The sequence below is a fragment of the Heloderma suspectum genome, chromosome 6 (assembly GCF_057233095.1).
Source record: "Heloderma suspectum isolate Gila_16-S chromosome 6, 16-S_ref, whole genome shotgun sequence".
Lineage (NCBI taxonomy): Eukaryota > Metazoa > Chordata > Lepidosauria > Squamata > Helodermatidae > Heloderma > Heloderma suspectum.
In genome coordinates, this window is record NC_139463.1 from 39,498,061 (window position 1) to 39,511,111 (window position 13,051).

Here is a 13,051-nt window from a genome sequence, read left to right on the forward strand (position 1 = left end):
AAGACTGTAGAGAGAGAGGTCTGTCTGTTTTTGCGAGGCTGTCTTGTACTTGCAGTGCATGATACCAGTTTTTATCACTTGGAACAGTATCAGAAGTGTGTGCCTGTACCTTGTCAGAAGGTCCAGGTCTTCCCTGCTGCCAGCAGACATGTGCTTAGCTGGGCCAGGCTGGGTTCACCCCTTGCACGACTTTGGGAAAATGGAGCAACTAGCTTGCTGAGAGAACCAAAACATTGGAATCAGCAGCATCCACAGGCTTGTGACTTAGCTTGCCTAGCCCCCATCCTCACCCCCAACTTGGGCCTGAAATAAGATTGTCCTGTTGAGAGAATGTTCATGATTGCTAAGAATTTTTATAAGATAAGAAATGAAGATACTTTTCCTGTTTAACGGTTGATCATTTATGTATTTTGCAGTCTTGTACGCTGCTTTAAACAGTATTTGGAAAAGCTGGGGCAAGCATCAACATTTTGGGTATCATCCCTGTGCAGTTCTGGAAATGTATCAACTTTCCTATTAGTTTGCCTCAGATGTTTAGATGCTTGGGATGTTTCTAACCATGCACAGGAATGAAATATGTTTAACAAAAAATACAATCCATGAGAGCTAAAATCAATTGGGGATTTGCCATGGGATATCAATAGCATACGTTTTGCTACCACATTGAATGCAAAGTGAACAGACTTTCACTCAAAGACTGGAGATTCAAAAAAATGCCCAGATGCACTGCAGTGGGCCAACCTTTCTTTTCCAAGTAATTTAAATATCCCTCATCATGCCTGAAGTGGCCGTATAGATTTCAGTGGGCGCTTTCACTCACAAGGCTAAGTCATCACTGGACCATTTCACAGGTCACACCTAAGATGTTTTTAATATACACCTAGCAGCCTAAAGTGTATGTGCAATAAATACCTGCTTGCAAACACATGAATCATAATACAGGTACACTCATAAGGAAGCTGGAACTGGCAGTAGCCTTGCTGAATGTACAGTCTGTGGTAAACCCGGTTAATGTGTGAAACAGCCAATATTTTAACCCCCTATGCATTTGGAAACATCACTGAGCCCAAAGGGATATAAAAATCTTTTCCCCTAACCTGTGCCACTGTATACTCCATGGTCTTGCTTACATGGATCAATTGGATTATGGTGTTTCATCGTTCCCTCCCATTGTATGTGTGCATGTATTTAACTTGAGGGTTTCACTGAAAGGCCATTGGGGCAATTTAGATTCCAATAAAACTGAGTGGAGAAAACTGAATGCTATACATCCAAGTTATTTGGTTTGTAAATGATCCCAACACAATGAAAACTGTAATTTACAATGTAATGGCTACTTTATGTTGGCCCAGCAATTAAGATAAGGAGGTGTTAGCTCTTTACTAATTTTTTATACATACTTCCAGGAGGTTTTTTGCTGGCAGCAGACAGTGCATGAATAACATTGGGGGTCATTACAGTCCCCAGATACCATCCCCATATAGTTTTACTCCTGTACTATGAACAGTAGTCTTTAAAACAATTTCATATGTTTTCATTACATTGGAATCAAATATATCTTGTTGTTTGACTACATTGGAATCTATTTGACCCCAAAACCAGATTTGTAAAGTGCTTTTCACACACTTTAAATCAGCACCTGTTGCAAACATAAAGGCTACTTCGGCTACACAATACATTCAGCATCTCTTTTTAATTTTCCTTTCATCGTCAGTTTTCATATGTGACACAAAAAGCATGAGATAATGTTTTAGCATCATGTCTGAAATGTCCTATGATGGCATTGGCATTGCTGGAGTTTTGTTGATGAACACTATACAAGGATCCAGTTCAGAAATATGCAGGATACCCTTGCTAGATTTGCAGGCGTCTTTCTGACACTTTACCTGCTGTCTGTGTGTGCCAGCCTATGTGCTTTCTGAAACTGCAGTGACCTTTTTGCCATTGCAAAGATGTTAATTAGCCACTGCCTGAATTCCTGTGCGCACAATGGTGTCAGGGCTTTTAAAGCTTTTGTAGCCCTCCTAGCAACCTGTTTCCCAGATAACAGGTCCGATGTGATCAGTCTGTCAGTACCTCTATGCCTCAGTGACAGGCATAGCCTGTGATTCAGAGGAATTGTACAATGTGCTGGGCTGCCATGTACAAGGCCATGACACTTTAAATATAAATTAGCAAGCAAACTACATCTCCCACCAGCATATTTGCCCTCCCTATCCTTTCTGCCTAGATTAGACCGAAAATAAGGTGCCAGGCAGGTTTTGGAAAAAGCAAAGTTAAAGGAAGCGAAGTAAACTTCTCTGGCTATAATCAAACAAGACATCATAGTGAATCATCATTATTATTATTATTATTTATTGCAAGGAGGTAACAGAAAAAGTAGTGTTCATTCTTCTAGAATAAAAATTGTCACCAGGAGAAATTAACACAAAAAATGTGTATGAATTTTTGTGCGAATGTAAAAAAAGATTATCAAAGTTCAGGACAAACTGAACCTAAGATTGGAAAAATGAGAAAGTGGAAGAAACCGAAATTGACAGATTTGTCCATCCCTAGTCAAAGCTGAGATTGATAGTGGAAAGTAATCAGGCTGCTGCTGTTCCCTAGTTGTGCAACCCCCATTGTCCATGGCTGGGAGTGTGGAGATAGGATGCGTTAGGTGTGGCAGCCATACAGGCATAATTTCGCTGCATGGTTATGGGTGCTTTCCTTGTGCAGTTGCAAAGGGTACTGTCCAGGGGTGCCAGCTTGACTAGTGGAGGATAGAATAGTTGGCAGTCTGTACTACTGCAAGCACTGTGACTGCCCACTGTATTAGTTTTGTTTTTAGTGTATGTCAGGAAACCAGGACCTCTAGCTCAGACATAAATTTGCCACCTTTGTATGATTTATTTCGGGCACTGTCAGATGTGAATCCCATCCCTGCTTGCTTTATGTACCTGCCTCTTTATGTTCTTCTGAGCAAGGTCTAAACGGTATGCAGAATACTGAAACATATAGCCTGAATGTTCTGTTTATTTTAGTGCACACAGCCAAACTGCAAAATTATTCCTCTTATTTCAGGGTGCTGACCTGAAGAATGGGAATCGGCAAGGCTATGTGTTGTCAGGTAAGCAGAAGCTGGACACACCTTACCAATTCTTTCCTAGAACCTTTGTGTATCAGTAGGTCTTGGCACTGATTGGAAAGCAGTGTCTCTACAGAATAGGCTTCTATTTTTGTGTGGGAGTTCTGGATTCCCATTAATGTATGTGATCTTGCTTCAAGTCAAACAAGGCCACAGCCCTTCTTTGCAGGAAGATGAGCCTTTAGTGCTTAGGGCGTTGCCTAATATCACTTTTTCCTATTAAGGAGCTGTCCAGCGGTTCAAAAAGAAGTTTTTCTCTAAATCTCTCTTTGACTACAAAGAAGATAGATAGCTCCCTGACAGTGAATGGATAAATCCAAGGAGTGTAATACTGGGAAGGCAAGGATCAGTAGATGTATTTGGGAATGAAGAGAATCCACAGGGGAAAGCTACTGAGGGAAATGTTCCAGCAGCTTTGTCTTTTGTTCAGAAATCTAAACAAAAGATGCAACCCCACCAACACTCATGGTCTCTCCTTGGATTGTGCCTCTTTCTCTAGTTCAGTAGTCTTCAACTTTTTTAGACCCAGCATCCACCTTTGGTCCAATCTGCAATGTGAGACCTGCCTTTTTAAACTACATACATATCCATTTTTCTCCTTTTTTTCCCACCCACTTTCTTTACAGTTTATTTCTAAAAATATGTGACAGTTAAATGGTGCTGCTGCCCCTGGCCAGAGTGTGACCCAGCTGAGGGTCTAGACGTTCAGCGGTGCTAGGACCCAGGTTGGTCACCTGGCCAGTTTTCAATCTGTGTGTTTTGGTTGCTTGTTTGTTTTTACACTTGCCAATTTATTTATTTTTTGATCTCCATGATAAGCAGTGGAAATTTTAAATGTACATCCATACATTTAAACAAATTGATGTGCATCAATTAATAATGTTCAGTTGGGGGATGTTGGCTTTTTTCTGGAAGGAGGCGGCAACTATGAGATCCTTACTGATCCCTCCTTGGAATTTTACATACTGCTAGGAGGAGAAAAGTATTATGAGAAAATTAAATAGGTTTCTAAGGGCTTTTTTTACCAGATTATTGTTCTTACTACAAATAAAAGTGCATTCCACAATTGTTGTGGGGGAACCAAAGGTCTTTCCCTAAAGTATCACAGCTCCTACTTCATTCAATTGTTCCTGGGAGATACAGATGGCTCCGTTCAAGACGGGAGCCATTTTCCCCCAGAACTTGAATTATAACATTTTACCATGGGCCACCATCACTGCTCTGCACATACACTCACACATGCTAGCCCTTCCATTGCATCCGTGAGTGCTTCGTGGACTCTGCTTACAAAAGTGTCATAGGCATCTCTTACGAAGTGCTGGTAACATCACAAGTAATGAACAACCCAAATCATGGTGTGTTATGTTCGTTTTAAAAGGGTTTGTTCTCTTTATCTTCAAATTCCTCCTCAAAATCCACCTATTCTACATGGCCTATGGCAGGAGCATCAAACCGCTTTCAGCCCAAGGGCTGGATTCAATTTCAGAGACACTCTCAGGGGCTGTATTCCAGTGGTGTGCAGGACCAAAGGTAAAAGTGGCAGGACCAAAAATACCAGCATATTCTATCTGAAAGCTCTTCCTGCCATTAACTAAGCCTTAGAAGAAGCAGTTCAGCCTTTTCATACAGAAAACTGTACAAAAGCTGGGAAATCACCAATCAATCTGTTTCGCCTGTGTAACTGTATAAGCTCCTTTGAACAAGCAGAAGTGCTGAATATTAACAAAGCTACCTCTCCCCGTGCAGAAATGGTCCCCCCATTTTTGGGATGCTTTCCTGTAAAACAAAAAGTAATTTGTAAAAGGCCATGCATTATATCTCTCAAAAGCACCATAGCATGCACCTTCCCTAAAGGTTTAAAAGAACTAAAAATAAAAGAGCATGTCAGTTTAACTTCCCTGCTTTGGATTGCAAGTGAAATTGATAGAAATAAAACACCAATAAACAAGTTGAATGCTCCATTTATATTACAGCCACAGGGACTCTCGCACTATGAAGGTTTGCAGGAAGATCATAAAGGCTGTTGGAAATGTGCTGCACAGCACCTTGTGGATAAACCCTAAATGTCCATGCTTCTCAGTTTCATGCTTTCTAGTAGGGGTAGATATAGCAACAGTGAGGATTCCCCCAACTGCAGTCTCAGAAAGGGCAGGAAATCTCAGCATCAGAACAGCCACTCAGAGGAATCATACACTCAAACTGGACAGCAGAGATTGATCTCTTCTTTAGCTAATACAGGAAAATGAAGAGATGTTAACAGTACAGCAGGTAACTTTTCCATCATAGAGGAAGCTTGGCAAAGTATTTCCCTTTCCTTTTGCCTACCCAACTCAGTTTCTCATGGATGGTTTTCTGCAAGTGAGAAATAAAGAAGCAGCATCTAATCTCATACCATTTACCCTATGCCATCAGTTATCATCCACACACCTTCAGCTCTAATCCCTGCTAATTTCAGCAGCTAATTGTTCAAAGCATTTCAAAAATGTGAATTACTCTGTTTTCAAGCATTTTTATATGAGGCTAAAATTGGTTTGCACTTACATTGGTCTATAATGCAAAACCTCCATTGGTTAGATTCCTCTCTCATGGACTCTCCTGCATCAACAGTATTAGCACATGGCAAAAAAGCTTGACAGTGCCAAGCTTTTGCCCCATTGCACCAGCTAATGGATTTGCTGGATGGGGTCTGAGCAGAGACAAGGCTACATTTATTGCCCAAAAGGGACAAAATGTATAAAGAACATCAGCTGTGAATCAATGACATTTGTATTAAATTGTTTTAATAATCTGAGGTGTTGTTCAAGGGGGGATGGATTTCCCCCCATCTTGATCTGATTAGGCTGTAGATGAATTTTAGCCTTTCTAGTCCCTTCACATCACATTCTCTTTTCTTGAATCCAGTCTCAAATGCCCTTCAAGCTAAGATTGCGGTTTTAAGCAGGGAGCATCTGCATACACAATAGCTCTGCTTGGTATTAGGCTCTTTTTCACAATACATACTGGGGGGAATGGGGAGCTGTCAGGTCACTAGCAATGCATTCATGCTTGATGGCAAGCAATACCCTGGTTTCATTGTAGTCTGAGCTGTCCAGGAATGGAGTGTAGTTTCCGCTTGCTGATTATCGACTACACCCTGTGCACTAGATAGAGCACATGGAAGCCAAACTAGCTGGAATTTTAGAGATGTTTGAGGCTGGGAAACGGAGGAGCTGTCTGGATCCCAACTTTGTAACTAGCATCCTTGCAGGCAGGAATGCAGGTTTTAAGCCTCTTATCGTGGTAAAATTCATGATACTTGGGGGGAAGCTGTTGTACAGCTTGCCAATCCTGCAGAAATAGAAAACCATTCCTTCTTGACTCTAACGGCAACCAGACACTATCCTGAAATCAAATATGATGGGAATAAGTTACTGCATCTTTTTTCTGGTTAGAGTGTTAGTTTGCTGGGTCTCCCCTAGGACCAGAGAGACCCAGATCCAAATCCCCACTCAGCCATGACGCTCACTGGTTTGACCTGAGGCCAGTCATTCTCTCTCAGCTTAACAAATTTAAGCTTGTTTGCAAGTTTGTTGTGAGGATAAACAGGAGGAGAGAATTATGTACACTGCCCAGAGCTCCTTGGAGGAAGTGGAGGGGGGGTGTAATTAGAATAATAAATGCTAATACAGCACTTTTCCTTGTATTCATACTCCATAATGCACCTACGCCCTTTAGGGCATCTCGACACCAGCCTAAAATCCTGCATTTAAAATGGGGCTTTCTGCTTCTGTTTTAAATGCAGGATCACGACGACTCCCTTTTTCACACGCTTCCTTTCCCTCCTCCCCTTTCCCCCTCCTTCTCCCCATATCTGAGTCTTTCATTATCTTTCATTGATCTCGCTCCTCTTCTTGCTGCTTTTCCTCTTTTCACAGAGTGAACTCAAGCGGAACACAACAGGGTAATTTGATAGCTCATTATCTGCAATCTATTTAAAAATGGAACAAAGGGCATTTAGTGCAGGAGATGCCTTGGAGGATCACGGCATCATGTAAAGAGCCTGCAAACTTCTGTGAATTAGCAATCTCAATCACAGGATAAAAGCTCCATTTGAAGAAAGCCTTAGACACATTCACGAGTGGTCCCTTCCCTTTTTTTCTGACTAAGGGGTTTGTTGGCATACCCAAAGATGCTGTCTGTGCAGTCACAGTGTCTTCCAGTAGTATGTATGCCCTTGCCTTTCTGAGACCTGAAACACCCCCCAAATTCAGGTTCATACAACAGAATGATATTAATCACATGCTGTTTTCCCTGACCTTTTCTGTCTTTATTTAAAGCACTCACCCAGGCTGTAATGTCCAAAGGGAGACTAGTGTAGGAAGGGAAGGAGCATTTTAATTCTTCCCCACTGATTTTTCACCTCCAAATTGCCCCCTTTCAAAATTGCTTTTGACCCCACAGATGGAATGCAATGGCTACCTGGTGCTTTACCCTGTGGGGCTGAAAGCAGCTTGGAAGGGCCAATCTGGAGATGGAAAACTGATGGGGAAGAGAGGATTAAGATGGTCTCCCACCTCTAGGTTAGTCTCCTTTTGGCAATTACAGCCTGGGTGGCTGGTTTAAGTTAAACAAAATATGCCAGAGAAAGGGGACTACATGGAATTAACAACATGTATAGTTTGAGCCTCACTCCAGCATAAGTAGAGGAACTACAGTTAGGTTTTCTGAATACCCCAAATGAGGTACTCTGCAAGAGTGATAAAGGCAGTTGTGATCTCTTCTACACTGATAGCTGCCTAAAGTCATTAGCTGTCTGAACTAAAGCTGGGTTTGAATTTGAAATTGACTTCAACATCCAGATGCTGAATTCAAAATTTGAGCTTAAAATTTGAAATGTGGGCAGTGTAGACTTACTGACTGCCTAGACTGACTACTAAATTTTTGTCAGGTTCAAATGTCAAATCCATAAGATAGCAAACACTCTTAATTCAAATTGCCAAATACCAAGTACTAACAGCATGTTACCTACCGAATACTGACAAAATCAAAATACTCTTGCATGTCAACTAACAAATACTGTCAAAATATTATAACACTGTTGCATGCCAGTGATGAAGTACTGCAAATATCAGGTATGGAAAACAAATTTCTAAAAGTCTGGGAAACCTTTATCTAGCCAGGAATCACCTCAGTGAGTTCAGCCAGGGAGTCCTTATATGTTTGCCAAGTATTTGAAGAATATCTAACACCAGAATGTGATCAAGATAATTTTGAGGGGCAAATTTGTTTCATTTCTCATCAAAACATACTTCTCACTGGGAGAGCATTACATAGCATCCACACCAGTAGGGGGGTACCATCAGATGCAAGTAAAACAACAACAGAGACCTATGGAGAAACGGAAGTCAGAAGGTGGCAAGGTTTTCCAGATAATTTTTCCTCGGGTACTTGTTGTCAAATACCTAAGGAAAACCCTGAGGGAGAAATAGGTTATTTGGGGGAGGAGCTGTAGAATGCTGAACAGCATGATAGATTGCTTCTCATTACCACATGCCCACAGACAGAGAATGGAATAAGTCTAAATGATTCCCTTTAGGGAATGCTTTGGGGCTTGGATGTCATCCATCAGGATGGCTTAAGAGAGGTAAAAAGAGGTGGGGTTTGAAGGAACAGATCTGAGCTTGAGTTGCTGGGAAAGGTAGGTGAGGTTAAAGGGAAGTTTTTCCAAGGGAGAAGAGACAAGAGCATGGCTTCAAGCAAATGGCACAGAGCCAGATACAAAAGGAGACAAGAGGGAAAGTAGGAAAGGGTGAAGAAGGTATTCAGAGCTCACACATATACACCTGGTGCTCTATAGAGAGATGTGAATTTACACCATCAATCCCCATCTGCTTTCTTGATCATAACTGACCATTTAAAAGTCACAACAGGAACCTAATGATGATGACTTGATAGAGCCTCTCTGAATAGGGATCAGAGCTTTGTTTTGCTCTAACCTGGAGAAAATAAAATAATATTGTCCTAAAATCTGATGCAATGTACTAATGCAAGCAAGTGTGTGTGTGTGTGTGTAGTAATATAGAGTTAAAACGACACCAACAGAGAAATCTTTGGGAAGTGCAAGGGGAAAAAGGAGGATCTTTCAAGCTGGGGTGATAAGTGACCAAGAAAATCCCAGGAAAATTGCAGGAAGTAGGGGACTGAGTCTATCTGGCATCGGTGAATTCAACAAATAAGATGGTTATAATGGGTCAGAAACAGAATAACCTGCTGGTTCCTATTACAAAGATACCTTATCATGGATTGTCAGTGGGGTGGATGTCTGTTGTAAAGAGAATAATACAATGTATGCTCTGAACATCATTGTTTTACTTCCTGTATCCAGACTACCGCCGACCCACACCGCCATCTCAAAGTGGCTACCACCGCTATCAGTTCCTCCTCTATGAACAGCCAGCTTATGAAGCCATATCCCTGAGTCCAGAGGAAAGTGCATCTGCAGGTAAGAGATTGTGCCACTTTTGCCCAAGCAAACTTCAAATTTGTCCTTAGTACATTAGTTGCAGCAAGAACATTGGTGCATTATTTCCCTACCACTGATTTCTCTTTCAGCATGATAGAATTTCCTATAGGGAATGCTTGTGGGAATAATTAATAATGTCCCAGTAAGGGGTACAGCTGTGTACTATGCAGAGGATAAATAACAGTGTGGGAACCAGATGTTTTTGCTGTTATCACCAGTGTGAATTCTCAGTGGTGATTGGATGGGGTGATCGTGTGAGTTGGCTAGGTCAGAGAAACAAATGACTTGGGTTGCCTTGTTTAACACATGCAAGTGAATTCGGTCCTCAGGTGAGGTGAACTCATATAGCTAGTGAAGACATAACCTAGAAGTGTGGTGTAGTGGTTAGTGTCAGGCTAGGACTGAGGAAATGCAAGTTCAATCCCTACTCAGCCATGAAGCTGTCTGGGTGACCTTGACCCAATTACTCTCTCTCAGTCTAACCTTCTTCACAGGGTTGTTGCGAGGATAAAATAGAAGTGGGGTTAGAAACATGTATGCTGCCTTGGGTTCCTTGGAGGAAAGGTGGGATATAAATGTAATAAATAAAAGTAATAATAATGAGTTTCACAAGCTGATGGGTTGATGGTTTATCAGCTCAAGAACTTCTACAACATTGCAATGCATTGTTTTACCCCAATTTGGATTACCAGTGACTCCTCAAAAAGCCTCCCCCCAACCCCCCAGTTTTCTTTTTTTTTTACATTTTTACTTTCAGGCCAGTGACAAAAAAGCATAGGGCAAGGCTGGTTTTTTCCCTCCCCCTCACCCATCCAAAGCTGTTCTTAGCATTAAGAATGCATGGGGAAAACTATTTCAGAGGATGCTGTGCTTGTGAGAAAGGCATGACTGTGATCTTGAAACCTCACTTCCTTAAGTAAACAGGATTATGAACTTTGGAATGGGAATGTGGGAAAGACACCTATATTGAGGTTTTGGCAATATGAATGTTCACGTTAATTTAATTAAGTAGCTAAAAGCCATATGACTGATCACGTCAAATATATGTTAGCAATACAAGCTGTGTTACATATAGTATTATGTTTGATATGTATTCACTTAACTAAAATATCTCAGTTTTGACTATGAGAATTATATTTTGTTCCAAGATATTTATTTCCAATAGGAGATCAGAAAATGAACTATTAACAATGCAGTCCTATGCATGTCTACTCAGAAGTAAGTTCCATTGAGTTCAATGGGGCTTATGTCAGGTAAGTGGGTATAGGACTGCTGCCTCAGTCTCTGTGTACAGGAACTTATATCAGTTACACAACCTGTTGTCCTCCACTGCAGTCTGAGTCAGCCCAGGCACAGATTTGGCATTCACAAATTCTAATCCAGTTGCCTTCTTTTTCTTTGCCCACCTATCTCAGTGTCTGCTAGAGTTTGAAATGTAAGTGAATTATATGATTGGTTCCAAAAAGATTCACCTGACTATAAAGTCACAGAGTCATCTGAACTGAGAGTTTTTCCTGCAAAAAGAGCAGTTTGTCCAGAAGGAGCACATCCCTTTTGCTTTGCTGTCTAAGCTAAATAGATATCTATGTATCTTGTTCTTTTAGCCAATAACAGCAAAAATTAAGACAAGTGACTTATTAAGCTGGGATGCTGTTTTATTTATTTTCTTTTATGTCTACTTTTATGGAGAGTTTCTGTTTTCCCAGAATAAGTCTTTCTTTAGAAAACTGATAATTTTGCCCTGGGTTATTCAGGAAACTCTGGCATATACCCACATAAGCATATATTGCTTGCAGTATGCATATAGAAGTATTTATTAGGAATGCACTGGGATGTTAGAAAGCTCTTTCATTATGAATGGAACTATATAGACTTTGTACCTATCCCAAATTCTCCTATTTGTGTTAACCAGTGATCTACTTGAGCTTAAATGTGTTATGAATTGATGGAATTAGGTTCCAATGCGAAATCTGCTTGGCTTAGTCCTGCTCTTATGTATTTTAAGTTCTCCCATAACTGGTTTTACAAGCTGGAGGTATGCTGAGAACATAGTAAGAGTTCTTCTGGATCAGACCAAAGGTCCATCTAGTCCAACATCTTGCTTTCCACAGTGGCCATCCAGATGTCTCCAAGTTAGGACCAGCTCATACCCAGACCTAAAACTGAATGAGATCTTCTCAGCACTATGGGGAGTTGACACACCCTGAGGAATGCCCCAAGGCAGTCACCCTAGAAGTCACCCCACCTAGGGAAGCTATGAAATCAGGGCACCTAACACACACACACACACACACCCCGCAACATATTTGCCAGCTCCAGACCATTCGCCAGTACCCTTAGGAGAAGAGACAGCAATGAGTTCAAGCAGAAATCCAGAGCAGAAAGCACAGTACATGCCTGGCTGTACAAAGCCTCCTATCTCTGAGCCCTACTTCAGAGGAAAGAGGAAATCCTGGCCCCCCCTGATGCTCCAGGAAGGGGTGAGTTAGTAGGAGCAGCTATAAAAATTCTGTTTCTACCTGGCTGCTGTTGCTGGTGCAACATGTCCTGCACAGCCAGGTCTTTGTACTTTTGTTGGACAGCTCCTGTGCTGATTCAGTGTGCTTTGCCTAGGATACAGAGGTTCCTTATAGCCATCATATTGGCGAATTCTGGGCATGGGGACAGTATTTCAAAGTTGGCATTCTTTGTGGAAACCTAGGTTGAATTAACACATGGTGACTGTGTGAATGGGGTTGCCATGTGCTCATATCATAGAATCATAGAATAGTGGGGTTGGAAGGGGCCTACAAGGCCATCGAGTCCAACCCCCTGCTCAATGCAGGAATCCAAGTCAGAGCATCCCTGACAGATGGCTGTCCAGCCTCGTCTTGAACGCCTCCAGTGTGGGAGAGCCCACCACCTCCCTAGGTAATTGGTTCCATTGTCGTATTGCTCTAACAGTCAGGAAGTTTATCCTGATATTCAGCCGGAATCTGGCTTCCTGTCACTTGAGCCCATTATTCCGTGTCCTGCACTCTGGGATGATGGAGAAGAGATCCTGGACTTCCTCTCTGTGACAACCTTTCAAGTACTTGAAGATTGCTATCATATCTCCCCTCAGTCTTCTCTTCTCAAGGCTAAACATGCCCAGTTCTTTCAGTCTCTCTTCATAGGGCTTTGTTTCTAGTCCCCTGATCATCTTTGTTGCCCTCCTCTGAACCCTCTCCAGTTTGTCTACATCCTTCTTAAAGTGTGGTGCCCAGAACTGGACACAGTACTCCAGACGGGGCCTAACCAGTGCTGAGTAGAGGGGAACTAGTACTTCCTGGGATTTGGAAGCTATGCTTTTATTAATGCAGCCCAAAACAGCATTTGCCTTTTTTGCAGCCACATCACATTGTTGGCTCATATCATCACTGTGCCCTGCAGTGGAGTTATGT

General features: G+C 41.8%; 1 protein-coding gene across 7 annotated transcripts in view; it reads left to right on the forward strand.

Annotated features, from left to right (window-relative positions):
* PEBP4 (phosphatidylethanolamine binding protein 4) overlaps window positions 1-13,051 on the forward strand; it is a 360,734-nt gene that overhangs the window by 311,640 nt on the left and 36,043 nt on the right. For all 7 annotated transcript variants that reach the window (XM_084803995.1, XM_084803990.1, XM_084803993.1 and 4 more), the window contains 2 exons: window positions 3,064-3,109; window positions 9,492-9,608. In XM_084803995.1, the coding sequence (XP_084660121.1) occupies window positions 3,064-3,109; window positions 9,492-9,608 (163 nt within the window). The remainder of the gene's footprint in view (window positions 1-3,063; window positions 3,110-9,491; window positions 9,609-13,051) is intronic.